This window comes from Xiphophorus hellerii, chromosome 15 (genome assembly GCF_003331165.1).
Source record: "Xiphophorus hellerii strain 12219 chromosome 15, Xiphophorus_hellerii-4.1, whole genome shotgun sequence".
Classification (NCBI taxonomy): domain Eukaryota; kingdom Metazoa; phylum Chordata; class Actinopteri; order Cyprinodontiformes; family Poeciliidae; genus Xiphophorus; species Xiphophorus hellerii.
In genome coordinates this window covers 25,356,613-25,371,705 of record NC_045686.1, presented here as the reverse complement: position 1 = coordinate 25,371,705, position 15,093 = coordinate 25,356,613, and the positions used below count along the sequence as shown (strand labels likewise).

General features: G+C 38.3%; 1 protein-coding gene across 2 annotated transcripts in view; it reads left to right on the top strand.

Annotated features, from left to right (window-relative positions):
- epha7 (eph receptor A7) overlaps positions 1-11,406 on the top strand; it is a 123,727-nt gene extending 112,321 nt beyond the window's left edge. For both annotated transcript variants that reach the window (XM_032584398.1, XM_032584400.1), the window contains exons 15-17: positions 2,163-2,356; positions 2,997-3,152; positions 7,098-11,406. In XM_032584398.1, coding sequence (XP_032440289.1) covers positions 2,163-2,356; positions 2,997-3,152; positions 7,098-7,212 — 465 coding nt within the window. In that variant the 3' untranslated portion in view covers positions 7,213-11,406. The remainder of the gene's footprint in view (positions 1-2,162; positions 2,357-2,996; positions 3,153-7,097) is intronic.
- Positions 11,407-15,093: the final 3,687 nt, after the last annotated feature.

Here is a 15,093-nt window from a genome sequence, read left to right as displayed (position 1 = left end):
TCCTTGTTCAAGATGCTGTTGCCTCCACTGCTGGACAGGCAACAACAAGATGGAAAAAAAGTTGTGTATATTGAACCTGTAATTTAATCTGAATAGCTACAAAGTCAGACTAATTTTCAGCTAATTAATTTGCAAAATAAGGTTCATATTATACATGAATTCATTATAGACAGTGATGTATTTCAAACTTGTCTCTAATAGATTTGATTTATGGATTATAGCAGATGAAAACCCAACATTTAGTCTAGAAAATGGAAATTGTTTATTACAAATCAAGCAAATGGATTTTTAAATGCTTGTTGTCATGTTCTGTCCGACAGTGCATCACTCAGAATTATTCTCATTATCATTGTTGACAGTGGTGAAATAATTTTTAACGCGGAAATGTAAGACTCTGAACAAGCATGTCCATGTGCCATATAGTACACTGAATACTTGGCTCCTTCTGCATCACTTACTGCGTTACTGTGGCATGGCATGGAGGCTATCAGCTGGTGGCTCTGCTGGCCTTCATTTCATCTTCATTGTTGGTTCTAGTGTCCATCGTCTGCTATGTGACAAAACTCCATGGATTCTCTGTGGGGTCAAGCCCAGAAATACGACTGTTACTCTAACAGGTTTGGTAGTATTGACAGGCTGGGTTGGTGGTTCTTGCCTCATTTAACTTGTGCTGGTAATTTTAGCTGTATAAGAAATCTAAATACATCAAATTGTATTCAGTACTGAATCGGACCGTACCTTATTAAAATATTAAAGGGAATTACTTAACTGGGCTTTATTAATTTACATTGGAATATAATGAACAAATGGCCTTCATTGATAAATGGACTAAACATGGTGATAAAGTGGTTTGATTTATTTTTTTGTCTTGGACTTGGTCTTTTCTTGTTTTCCTTTTGCTTCTTTGTATAGGACCACTAATACTATTTACTAATATTACTGGTTACTACAATTTTAGAGACCAAAACTGAAACATTTGTGACATTTTCAGCCGGTGTGGGTGACTTTCACATTGCACTGTGTCAAACGGACTAAAATCTTTGAGCCACCTGTTCCCCCCTTCACCTGTGGTGGTGCTGCATCAAGAACCACTGAAATAAATGACACAGAAACCTCTGAAGAAGACACTGAGTGCAACTTTCTTCTTCATAAAATGTAAACAAAAATGGACAGGTGCAAGATTTTAGCAGTTGAAGCATTTTTTTTTTAGTCTTTGGCTAAAAACCACGAGTCGATTCTCCTGCTAGCATTGGACTCACACGGTTGTTTTGGTTGTATTTACCCAGAATGCCCCACGCTGTAGTCCGCTTCCTGTTTTAGGAGTGGTCTTTGTTCCACTTGGCATTCACATATATTCTAACCACACCAGAGTTCATTTAAATTAAACTGAGAGCTAAGTTGTCTTTTTAACCTCATCAGAATTTGATTGCACATTCACATCTTCCCAAATAGACCAGACTTTCTAGGAAAATGAACTAGAGTTAATTTAAAGCGGACTAAACAGGGCTGGTGTGACTGCACCTTATTTACCCACAGAAAAATTCCAGTTTTCTAGTTATCCTTCAGGCAATTGGTTAACCTAGATTTATTTTTATGACCAATTTATATTAGGTATATCCAAATAATGGGGGTGAATATAAATCTCTACCAGAGTTTTTGGATTTTTAGTTCTAAAACATTTTGAAAACCTTGGGGAATTGTCCTAAGAATTCACAGATATGCCCTGCTTTGTGATTGTTCTCAAATAAATTCTACCATGAATCTATTAAACTACTGCTTATCTCCTGTTGGATATTAATCCTAGGCACTGCATTTGTTAAGCTATGATTAGAAGGGTCATGAGTAAAATTACAACCTAAATAGAGTATGGGTTGATGTAGGGTTGGGTTGATGCTAATCTTGTGTGTAAGGGAGATGTCAAATAATCTGTTTAACGGGTTTGGATAATTTGTAGACAGTGATGTTAAAAATTCCAGATCAGAATAACTCCCAGAGGGTTTCCTGACTTTTAATGTGAGCCCCCCCCCACTCCAATATATATATATATATATATATATATATATATATATATATATATATATATATATATATATATATATATATATATTTCAGGACTAGTATAGACATGAAATGCTTACAGTCCTGTTTTGTTTGCTCCTAAGGTCATAAAGGCAATAGATGAAGGCTACCGTCTCCCAGCGCCCATGGACTGCCCTCCAGGCTTGCATCAGCTAATGCTGGACTGCTGGCAGAAAGACAGAGCCGAGCGTCCAAAATTTGATCAGATTGTTGGCATCTTGGATAAAATGATCCGCAACCCTAACACATTGAAAACCCCAGTGGGCACATGTACAAGGTAAGGAAATAGAACCTTAAATAACTCATTTTAAAGGTGATCTCCTGCAATAAAGAATTTCTACTTTTATTTCAGTGCATTAATAGATGATCTAAAGTGTCCCATGGATGATTTAGCCTCTCTTGTTCAAAGACAGAAAATAATTCCTGGAGAATCGATTGGAATAGCAGCCTCTATATGGCTTTATGGTCAATGAGAGAGCTTTTAAATCAATCTCTATAATGAGTTCTTAGTACTTTGGAGAGCAGTGGGAGTGCCAGCCCTCACTCTGACATTTGTCAGATGAATTCTATTTGCAATCAGACCATACTTTGCTAAGGTGAAATTAGAGGTTACAAATGGTTAAAAAGCCTTTTATTATATGGATACTGCAGGAGATGTATTCCCCAATCTATTTAAATTGAAAAGATATTGATAAAAATCTTTTTTTAAAGTAGAAGCTGACATTGTTCATCTACTTATGAGTTTTATTTGGATCGAAGCCTCCATGCAACACATTTTTTTCCCTGCTTTTCCCAATTTACCGCCCTGCTGGATGCCGTTGGTTGCTGCTTTGTTTCACCTCCTGCTTGATTGTGATTTCAGCGGAACACTTCCTTTCCACATTAGACATAAACGTCTCTCTGTACTCATCCTGCAGACCAATTAGCCCCCTCTTAGATCAGAGCACACCAGACTTCACCACTTTTCGCTCAGTAGGAGAGTGGCTGGAAGCCATCAAGATGGAGCGATACAGAGACAACTTCACTGCAGCCGGCTACAGTTCCTTGGAGTCTGTGGCCAGGATGTCAATAGAGTAAGTAGATATGAAGCATCGTGGAAAGGCATTAAAACACTTTACTATTTTTCAGCTCCATATATTTATAGTGAGAATTTCAATTCAACTACTTAACTATAAAAGCCTAGAAGAAATAATAAATCAATTAAGCTCAAGTTCCTTCTGTCTTGATATCATCTCTACAACTTTCCTGAAGAAAGTCCTGTTTGTCATTGTGTCTGATCTGATTCATGTAGTAAACTCAGATGTTCAAACCACTGATAAAAAAGAACAATCTGGACAAATCACTACATGAGAATTACAGGCTGATCTCCAACCTCCCATTCATCAGAAAATAGTATTGAAAACGCAGTTTCAACAGTTAAATATCTTCCTAACTATAACCAACTACTTTAATGTCTGTCAGTCTGGTTTCCATGGTTACTATAGTACTGAGATTTTCCTGGTCAAAGTGTTCAGTGACATCCGTATGATATGAATATGGACTGTGAAACGACTGGAGAGTTGGGTTCTTGCATAAAGAAATGAGAAATTCTGCCATAAACTAGAAAGTCTCAGGATTGGGGTGGGAGTTGTTTTTTTTTTAATTCCACTGAACAAAAAAAGATCCTGTAGCAGTCATTACCATGGGTGATTGAAATGCAGAGATATATGGAAATGAAGAAACAAACATGCAAATAGCTGACATCAAAATGGGTCAAAATGTAAAGTGTGACATCATCATACTCTAAAGCTGCTCTCCTACATTTGGCCATGTATATTGACATGGCTGAAAACATTATACAGGTCAAAACATGTTGGAATAGTTAGAAATTATTTAGTTAATCAATAATGCATCGTGTGTATGATCATCCTTATATAATAATGCATGAGTGTTGGTATGGAGGGTGTGAAATTTAAGTCACAACTAAGTCTTTTTTGCCAGACCAATGCCTTTTTCCTCATTCCTAATGATCTCCTGACCATATTGGGATGAAAGTACATGCCTCTACACACTGTGTATAAGTGCCCCCTAGTGGTCAAAATACTACTACCTAATTAATCAGAGAAAAGTTTGGACTGCCATTTGGTTAACAATATTTCAAGCATTTAGAATAATGAGGTTAGGCCTGTCACCATCACTTTGCTGGGTGAGATATTGTCCCAGAAATGATTGGGATGAAAGATAATAGTATTAATTACTACAATGTTAATGGCATAATAATGCAGGTATGCCTTCTCAAAGATCAATACTAATTTCTAAAGATCATTTAAAACTAGAACTGGAAGACATTTTAATTATTTAAAATAAATAAACCAAAAACAAATAAAATTGATTAGGAAGTCTTTGTAAACAAACCTGACCTTCAAAATATATTAATCATTGGACTCAGACAGGAAAAACAGGCAATACTGCCAGTTAGGCCTTTTTGAAAAAAGTGTAAACTTACTTCATTTTACTGTGTGTCAAATGTTTGCAGCAGTTTTTGAAATGCTGGTTTTACAATGAGATGAAAGAGTGGCATCTCTTTAATAATTAAGCAAATTGCCTTAAGTGCAAAAGGGATTTTAGTGAGCACCATTTTGTGCTGTCCTTTTTGTAATTTACTTGTCTAGTAAACAAGTGAGTTTGGACTGTCAGTCTGACGGAGTTGTAGTGTTTCTGTTTATTTTATTTTATTTTTGAAGCTTAAATCAGATGACTACATTTTAGACACTGGAAACATGAGACAAAAACATGTTTAGTTGCTCCTGTTTTACAACAAATTCAACGTACCAGCTACACTGGTTAAGTGGTTCACCACGGCCATTCAGTCTGAATTCAAAGTGTTCACAGACTGCAGCTCTCATGTTCGGCGTTTTCTCCAGCATTTCCCTGGATTGCTCCTCCTCTCGGGCATTCATGCTACGCTGTGAGGTAGCAGGCAGGTAACTGACGCTGGAGCTCAGTCCTTGACACACAAGGAGTGGCAAGCAACAGTGGCAGACCAAAGTCATCATTACCCACGGTGAAGCCAACACACGTGACGCAATAGTGACTACCGTCACAAAAGCTTTTTTTTTTTTTTTAAACTATACTGTGTGTGTTTATTTTGTTCTGCACATCTGCAAAATCAAAATTTCACATGAACAAATTTCTTCGGTCGATAGCAAGAAGAGCTCAAGAGACTGTCGCCTCATCGCACAGGTTCCAGGGGTAACAAACAGAGCCGCATCGCCTCGTGTGTCGAGCCCTTTGTGCTTTTTCTACAAGGTGAAGATGTTTTTCATCCAGTCTCTTTGGTAGAAAATGAGAGAGACGTGACAAAAAAAACAAGCATGCAAGTGGAACACATCAACCTCATTTTAATTTATCATGCAAAAAATTGATTTATTGCCACAGTCCCAAATTAGGTGAACAAATCAAGCATCTGCATGGAATGGCATTAGATTAAGTTGTGTTATTAGTGAGTCAGTACCGCAAAGCATTAATTCAATCTATCAAACAAATGTTCCAGGATTGTTCCAAAAGCATTTTTCATGTGCTTTTTTGATATGCTGCAGCTGTATCATGTATCATGCTAAACATTTTGATGGAAACAGAAGAAAGATATTTGATAGAACATAATAGCATAAACATTTCAGTAGATAAAAATGACTTTTTAAAAATAAGTTGCAGAGAATGCCACTGTCATGCTGTTTGTTTTATTGCCAGAGCTATTGTAATAACCGGTCTTATGCAGATTTTCACATGCTTGTCTTTGTCATCCTAATGTTATTTTTTCCATTTTCACAATGCAGAGTTTATATGCTCAACAAGAGTTCTGCGTGTTTTGGTTCCACCCAGAGGAGCTGAGCTCATTTTTCAACAACAGCTTCATTCACATCTCTTTTATCAGCATGGATTTATACATCCACAGAAGCTGTTATTTTCCTGCCTGCTGGTTTGCTCTGCTTATTAGTTTAACACTATACATGAGCTCTAACCTCATATGCTACAAAGAACTACTGTCTTTTAAAAACAATTCATCTAAAGCCTTCTCTCATTTTAGGGCTAAAAGAATAGAGTGAAAATTCCCTTCTAAACACGAGGCAGTTCACTGACTCCTTCCGTTACGCTTTTGTCTTGTATCATTTATCAAAAGCTGTCTTCATAAGCATGCAAACACTGGATTGCCCATGTATATCTATTTTTAGAGCTAAATCAGGTCACTCCATTAATGCCATTGCTTTTCCCAGCAAAAGACAGAAGAACTTGTTTCTGCTGTTGGTTTGATCAGATGAACTTTCAGATAAAATATATACCCAGTGGGGGAAAGTATTGACAAAGGCCTGTCAATAATAAGCAATAAATCAATTGCCTGATAAATTAAAATGAGCTCAATTTGCATGATTTATCTCTTTTTCTGTTTTTGAAGGGCAATTTTGTTTACAAAGACTTCATAATTTACCTTTTTGCTGTTTTTGTTGTTTTATTTATTTATTTAGGATATTTCAATTGTCTTCCAGTTCCAGTGTTAGAAACTAACGTTTATTGATCTTTGACAATATGTTCTTGCATTATTGTGCCATAACCATTATGTTTCTTGCCAATGGTCTCAAAACAACAATATTATGGCTTATTGCAATAACTTCAGGGAAAATGTACCGTCCAGCAAACTTTGTTACTGTGACAGGCCTACAACATTACAACATTTTCTGTATAGTATAAGGTCTTGATAGAGCCTGCTTACTTTCTAAATGGTGATGGATTTAACTTTCTATTTTCTTCTTGTATATCTGCTCAGTGTGTAATTATACTTCATCATACATAATGTATGGACTGTTTGGTTTTCATGAATTCTTTCCAGCTTCTGGTGGATATTTTATGTCAATAGTTGACATGCTGAGAACTTATTTTCTCAGCTGTGTATAATGTAAAAATCTGTTCATTGAAAAGAGACTTGAGTCCATAACAGGCTCTATCCATTTGTACAGTGATGGATATGTTGTCTTGTCTTGCAGGGATGTGATGAGCTTAGGAATCACACTAGTGGGCCACCAGAAAAAGATCATGAGCAGCATACAGACTATGAGAGCCCAGATGCTGCACCTTCATGGTACAGGAGTCCAGGTGTGACACGCTGCGACGGGACGCCTCGGTCAGGGTAAAAACACTAAGGCAGGACTAATCTGGAGCAGCGCCTGGTCAAAGTACACGGATATCTCCTCCTACTGCGTCTGGAGGGAAATCATTCCTTTGTTCCTCAGAGAGGGAATGAGGTCCGTTTCTTCAAAGGGCACTAAAGAGAGGAAAGGGCAAGAAGCAGCGACAAAAATCAACTACCTGTATGAGATGACTTGTTTTTCTTTCTTATTTGTAGACGCGCTTAAGAACTCAACCACATATCAAGGGACGAGTTGGAAAGGAGTTTTATTACCTTAATGATGGAATTAAGCGCACACCATAGATGTGAATTTCCTTTACAAAGCAAACGAAACTTGCTTTAGTTCCTTTTTCTACAGTCTTTATTTTCCATGTGCTTGCCACAAGGAAATACTGTGGCATCCACAGGACTTCTTTTCCTCCTTGTCCTTGGATGTGACAACAGGGTAACTTATCCAGATGCCGACGGAGCTTTGCGTTGCAGATTTCAAGGTAATGTTTATGCTGAGTCGTGCAGGACTGAACTGGTTGCAGTTTTTGTCTTTCCTTTAACTTGTTTTTAACATCCTTATTGCATCCCAACTTGCTCGTTTGCAGCCCAGGAAACGGGGTATGTCTCAATCTTCAAACTTTTGAAGAAGTTTGCACAATAAAGGCAAACTTTTCCTCTAATCACATTGAAATATGTTTTTATATCAGAGTAGCAATATCTATTTGTCATAGAATTCACAACAGGACACAAAGTCTTAGAACTGATGAAAATCTGCGAGCACAGTTCAAAGATTGTATTCAATTTGCAGCCACTCTGTAGTTTTGCTATCATTCTGCCTAAAATCTTGCACACAGTTTGTTCCTGCAAATTGGATGGTGTTTAAGGGTGGATCCCGGAACAGAGGAGATGTCATACTGCCTTAAAACATATTTAGATTTAGTATTTACAATGTTTTAGGTACTTTAATGGCGATGCTTTCTGTGGCTCCTTTAGAGGGTTTTTGTCACTTTTTCTTTTCTTGTGGTGTGTCTTCTTATCTGTGACTAGTTCTGGTGTGCACAAACTCAGACTATTACCAGGAATGACAGATTCAGTCGGGAAGAGATTGACTAAAAGAGCAATAATTACCAGGGAGAAGCAGTCTTCAACAGAGATCCTTTATGGTGCTATGTATGAAAAGCATGTTTGTGCTACTGTGTGCTGACAAACCCTTTGGAAAGATTCCGTCACCCCCAGAAAGGGGAAGGAATGTACCTCTGTGACCTAAAATGCTTTGGAGCGCGCTCAGAAACGTGCCATGCCAAGTCATCAAATGAAATAATCATGTTGTGTTTTGCCTCTATGATATGGTAAACATTTGATGAAAATCTAACACAGCATGGAAATGTCAAGCTGAGTTGTCGCAAAGATGAAAGTGGCACCATTTGAAACTCTAAAAAGGTGCAAATTAGCCATGCTAACATCATCCTCTGACACATTGCACCACCCAGAAATCAAAGAGATCCTTCGGGGTTGGCGTCTGAAAAAAACCCGGGACCAAAGGATGGAGTCTTCATCAGACGCAGGCCTTGCTGGTAAATCCTTCCGTCCTGGCTCCGCAGGCAGTCGCGCAGCTCCTCTTGTTTATTTATGCGTCTCCGCCGCTCATCCCTCATAGGCGTGGATGTGACGGAACATGCATTGAAATATGCTCTTTTTTTTCCGCGTGACTTTGTGTGGAAAACAGAGCAGAAGCAGAGGCATGGGGGGCGGGGTGAACGATGTGTTTTAAGGCTGATCAACCTCGTTGGTGCCATCTGTCGCTACTTCAAAAACGAAAAAATGTTTTCTTGTTAGCTGAATGTGACTTATTGCAATTTTCTTTGATAGAAAGATGTATTTATTCATCTGTCATGATAAGGGGTGTGGGGTCACTGACAACAGTCAGTGCTATTTATTTCACTGCTGCCATAACCTCCTATTATTGTATTAACATATTCCTGAATGTTTCACCTTCAGTACATAGAGAAATCAGACTTTTAGTGAAACAGAAGCTTGAGTCTTACAAGCTGTCCAAGCTCTGTGTCATTTCTGTGCTTCATTCAAACCATTTTAGACCCAGTCACTAAAAACAAGAGATGGAAAAAATGTTTTGCAGCACGATCACTGCTATCTTTCTCATTGGGCATTTTAAGATCAACTGACATGAAAGAATCAAATTTCCAGGTACCGTAATGTCCGAACTAAACAAAAAGAAGGAAAAAAAGGGGTTCACATTTAGCCCCCACTCATCTGACATGAGTTATTTACACACAAAGACTTTTGTTTAACTTTTAATGAGTTATGTACCAGTAATACAAACAGGTAAATGCTTTTTCCCAAATGTGCATGTAACATGGTCATTGAGTGCTATCTTCATCTTCCTCCTTGTACATTAAAGCCACTAAAGTCGTCTTCATCCTCACACAAATTTCCTCAGTCTCTCTTTGTTGTCACTCTCAATGTCACTTTCACCTTAAGGCACATTTGCTCTTGACCTTGTGCTGTCCTCTTCATCACGCAGCAGTCCAGCCTTTCCAAACCCGCTAACTAAGAATTTGCTACTGAGGATGGAGTCTGGCCCTTTGTGTCTTGCCCTCTCCAGTTTAATGGTAAAAGTAATGTGCAGCAGCAGCCACTGCATGCAAATTGAACAAATAGATAAAATGTAAATGCAACAAAACACATTCAGATTCAATCTCCTTAAATTCTTTGGATGTTTTTCAAGGCAGTGGATGTTCTTACTGTTTATTTTAGACTGATGCTTCAGTCATGTGATTAGTTTAGGATGTTTGAAATTAGCTGATTGCCATTTCTAACACAATACTTTGTCTTCATCTGTATTAAAAGTTGATTTTGTGTGAAAGTTGCAAACATATTTGACTAACTGAAATAAACTGACCCAGTTTATTTTCAAAATGAACATAGAATGAGATATTCATCTCATTCTTTTTTGCATCAAGACAGACAGCAGATGCTGACTTATAGTAGGTTTTTTTCACTGTGGGCTTCACCCTCTGTGAAGAGACACCAGGAATTAGCCCTGACCAGAACTCCTTGTCACACAGTCCCTTCTTTCATCTATACAGCAGAGCTCAGCAGTTGGGTTTCGGCCAGGCCTTTGAATTGAATACAGCCATGAAGTCATTCAGTCAGCACAAAACTCCCTAGTTTACAGACGGCACCCCCTTTCTCTCACCCAGTCTTTACTTCATGGTCTGATTTTCTAACCTGGCTCTAAGACGCCTCACTCCCATTGGTAGAAGGCCTTTGTTCTTTTTATTCTGGGCTTGGAAGGCAGCAGTTGAAGCCAAATTGAGATTACCGCCAGGTTACAATTGATTCAGCGCATGAATCACCTGCAACTTTTACAAATCAGTTTCTGCTTATTTTATTGGCATGCTGTAATTCAGGTCACTTAGCTCTGGATAAAAAGGTTTTGATGTGAAAGAAGGTTATAAAATCAGCAGTTTTTTTTGTTGTTTTTTTTTAGTATAATGTACAAAAAGACAAAAAAGAGCTGAGACTCACAGGTAATGGAGTAATGGTTGAAATCAGAAATGACAGAGTATGAAGTTATTTTTCAAATCAAGATGTCAAGCAGCTGGACATTACCTTTTTGAGGAGGAAGCGGATAATTCCAAAGACAGCCACACTGTCGATTGTGTCAGAAGGAGCTGAGCTCTGAGGGGATCTTTGACTACGTTTGAACTGTAAAACTTGTACATTTTATTTATATTGGTTTTTTTTTTTACACCTATTACTTAGTAGAGAGCTCTGATTACATGGAAAATGCACTATATTTTTGTATATCACAGATGAATTATTGTCATCCACAAGATTTCAGTTGAACATATTTTGTTTTCCATTTAGGACCAAAGACAGCTGATAGGATGTTCATTTTTAATCTAGATTTTGTTTTCATGTTGCCTTCAGTTTCCTGTACAGTAATGCAAATTTTTGATTTAATATTTATTTTTTTGTGATGAAAGTATTGAGAATATTCACTGGTCAAAAAATATTTTCCCTAACAGCGGAAATGTGAGATGATTTAAATTAGATAATTTCTTGTTACATAGACAATTCTTCTTGCTTTGTAATCTTTGTAATAGACTGTACATATATTTTTGGAAATATAATACAATCTCTACAGAAATGCCTTGTGTCCTTTGTGATTCATTTATAAATGTGTAATTAGATGGTTTTGTGTGTTTTTTTTCTTTTGTCTTCTCTTTTTTTCTTATTGAGCTATAATATCAAACGTTGTTTTTTTTCTCATATTTTAATCATTTGAGAAGTTGTATGATCCTGGGGATTTCCCAGGCCATTCTCTACTCCACCATTCAGCAAACCTCACCTGCTTTATGCAGACCAGGATGCTCTCTGGGAGGTCCAGTCAGGCCCGTGCAGAGGGAGGGAGCTGAGAGGACAGAGCCCCTTCCCCTTTTGTCCTTGATGCCCCAAGTGCCTTTTTTGAGTTTTTGTCTTATTTAATCTGTGCATCAGGAAGCCTGCTTGTGGCCCTCAACAAGAATATTTAGCTAAAAATAACAACTTAACAAAAATAAATTAAGTCTGGCTGCCCTCAGTCTAATAATGAGTGAACTGATTGTCAGTGTTAAGACACTGGGCTTTAACTGTATCATTCTGCCCCAGTGCTGGACTAAATGGCCAGTCACCTCAAAGCCCCGGTATCACCTGCTCATTGTCTGCGCTCTGCTTCATCTTAACCTAGCATTACTACCAGGCGAATTTGCACCGCTACTGATGGGATCTAGGCTGGAGGTGAACATCCAGCAGAGAAATACACAGCAGGTGGAGTGGCTCTAGCTCTTCATGCAGGGCCGTCCCATGGTTATATGGGGCCTTAGGCAGAATCTGATTAAGCCCCCCAGCCCCTTTCCTATAAAAACATGAGCATCACTAACATTGCTTAAAAATAGATTTAGTAAAGTCTGTGAGATTGGGCCCAGGTTAATTGGCCAAGCCTAAAATCATTCACTGATTATTGGTTATTATTTACTATGATTCTATAGTAGTCTATAATAGAATCATATTATTTACTATAATAATATAGTAGAAATATGGCAGAATAGATGCCACATGATGTATATCACTATGTCATGAACAGTGTTTCCTCTTACATGATATATGACAGTGCGACATTTTCTCCATGGTTACTAATGATTATGAAGGATATGAACCTTAAATTTCTTACCTTGTAAAATGTGTTGCCTGCACACCTGTGGGTGCTGCCTGCCCTTAAGATTAACGACTGTTATCCATGATCGTCTTCTTTGCTCATGAAAAGGTTTACGATAAAATGACAAGTGTGGTCTGTATCCTTGTTTGCCGATCGTGCAGCACCCTATGGCCAATTTTACAGAGAGATCAACTGAATAAAGGTGACTTTAGGCTACTGTCTGTTTTTCCTGAAACTTTACAGGAGCCAATAGTATGTTTTGACGTCCGTCCTGGTGGTGTGGACCCCTTTCAGAAAAGAGTCTGTTTTTTGGGTGGAGGAGGGGAGGGAAGTGAACTGAACTGTTGAGTTGTTTTTTTCTAAAACCTATAAATCATTTGTACCTGTTTACTTGATGAGACAGTAAGATCTCCTCTGCCCATCTTATAAACTCCATCCATTTAAATCAGCCATAAACGTCAATTCCTCAGCAGAGATTAAAAGGATTTCATTTGATCATGTATTTAAGCAGTTCCAGTATTTGTTGTGGGGTGTCCATTAGTGACTCTCTATGCTGCTTCCAAGTCTGCTCAGCTGTCTATGTGAAGCCAAGGCTCAGGTCTCCCATGAGATTTTGTTTTTTCATTAACTGCACAATCTGTCCCAGCTTTAGTGTTTTGATCATTTGCAGAAGTAACAAGGTTTATAAAATGGAGTAAAGGAGCAATGTCTCAGTGTGTGAGCTAAAGATGAATTTGTAATTTTAGTATTCTATCTCTATCTTCCTCATACATGATTCACTTTGCTCACCAGGTTGCTCCTTCTTACGGTTTCTTCTGTTAGAAAACTTCAGGAGTTATTCACAATCATGCTGCAGTTTTTGTGTTTATAAAAAGTCCAAAAATATCAATGACATTTAAAATACTGAGGAGAAAGGCAGAGGGGAAGACACATAACAGAAAACATTAAAAATGGAGCTTTGAGTGCCATCTTTAAAAATAATTTTGAAAAGCAGAACATAATTTATTTCTAAAATGTATTTATATGAAAGGCACCATATAAAGTTGATTTTGACCAGCATGAAATACCATTTTTGATCCTACAAAGAGACATCCAAAGAGCGATGAGCTGAAAGCTGGGTTTCTTCCAGCAGTTTGGCAGCTGAAAGCCCTGAACGCAACATGCAGAGGGGGGAAGCATCTGAATGTCACGTCCTTGAGAAAAAATAAATAAATCTCAGCCAATATTTGGCAAAAGATGTGAGTGAAGTGTGTGAACCCTCGACTGATCTATTGTTCGCTGAAGCCTCTGAACTGAACTTCAGTGGCAACACATCCAAAAAGGTGATGGATCCAATGTTCAAATTTCAATTACGAACATAAAATATGAATAGAATGGAGAGTATTTTTTTTGTAATGTTATTTTCTGCATAATGTTCATGCCCCGCACAATGCAGCAAACATCCACCTGTGTGTTGAGCACCATCAGTGGTGGATTGGCGTCCTCAGGGTTACTGAGGCAGAGTGAAATCATCCTGACAGAGATGGAAGGAAACGCTGCTCATTTCCTCACAGTGGGACTTCTCGACAGCTACAGCTAAATTACAGCATAATCAACATGATCGTTTGTTTCAGTGATCACATTTATTTATAGAAATGTCAAACTCCTGAGCAGTATGTCCATTTATTGCGCAGTAGATGCACCCAGGATTTGGAGGAGGGACTTTCTAAATGAATTACTGTGGCGTGATGTGGAGGTGATCAGCCTGTGCTTCTGCTGAGCTTTAATGGAAACAATGCTTGAAAGGTTTCAGCTGGTCTGCATTGTTCACTCTGGTGTCTCTCATCTTCCTCATGGCAACAACCCTCACTTTCTCTAAGGGCTTTGGGTGAAGAAAGCCCAGTGATACCACGGCTTTTAAACCAGTGGGACTTTTGGCAGTGTGACTAGGTACCATGTCCTGCTGGAAAATGAAATCATCTTCATAAAGCTTGTCAGCAGAAAGGCATGAAATGAACATTTCCTGATAAATGTCTGTGCTGAGTTTAAACTTGATAAAGCCCAGTGGACCAACACCAGCAGGTGACATGACACTACATATCATCACTGAATGGCCTCAAGCAAAGTAGATTTTGTGCTTCTCCACTATTCCACCAGACTCCAGTTCTTTTTCCTCTTAGACCTGCTAAGATATTTCTGACATTGTCTTCTTTCCAGAGTGGTTTACTTCAGGAAAGGTGACCGTTGCAGGCCAGGTCCTTGATATGTCTGTTTGTGGCTTCTTGTAGTACACAGATTGGTTCAAGGTCCCTTCAAGGCTCTATCTTTCTTGTTGTTTGTGGTCGTGTTTCTGCCATGTATCTTCCTTCCAATACATTTTCCATTAGTATCTAGGAATACAGGCTGCACAGGGGCGCAGTTGGTGTGAGTTTTCTCCAGGTACTCGCTTCCTCCCACAGTTCAAAAGCATGACTATTAGATATTTGATGTCTCCAAGGGTGCATCCACACCAGCTCTGATTAGTTCACTTTAATCAAACTCTAGTCTATTTGTGTAGAAAGTCCATTTCATTTGGGGAAGTGTGAATGTGTAATCAAAATCTGATGCAGACCAAAAACATGAGCACTGGTCTGCATAAAATCCTAGGTTTTGGTTTGGCGAA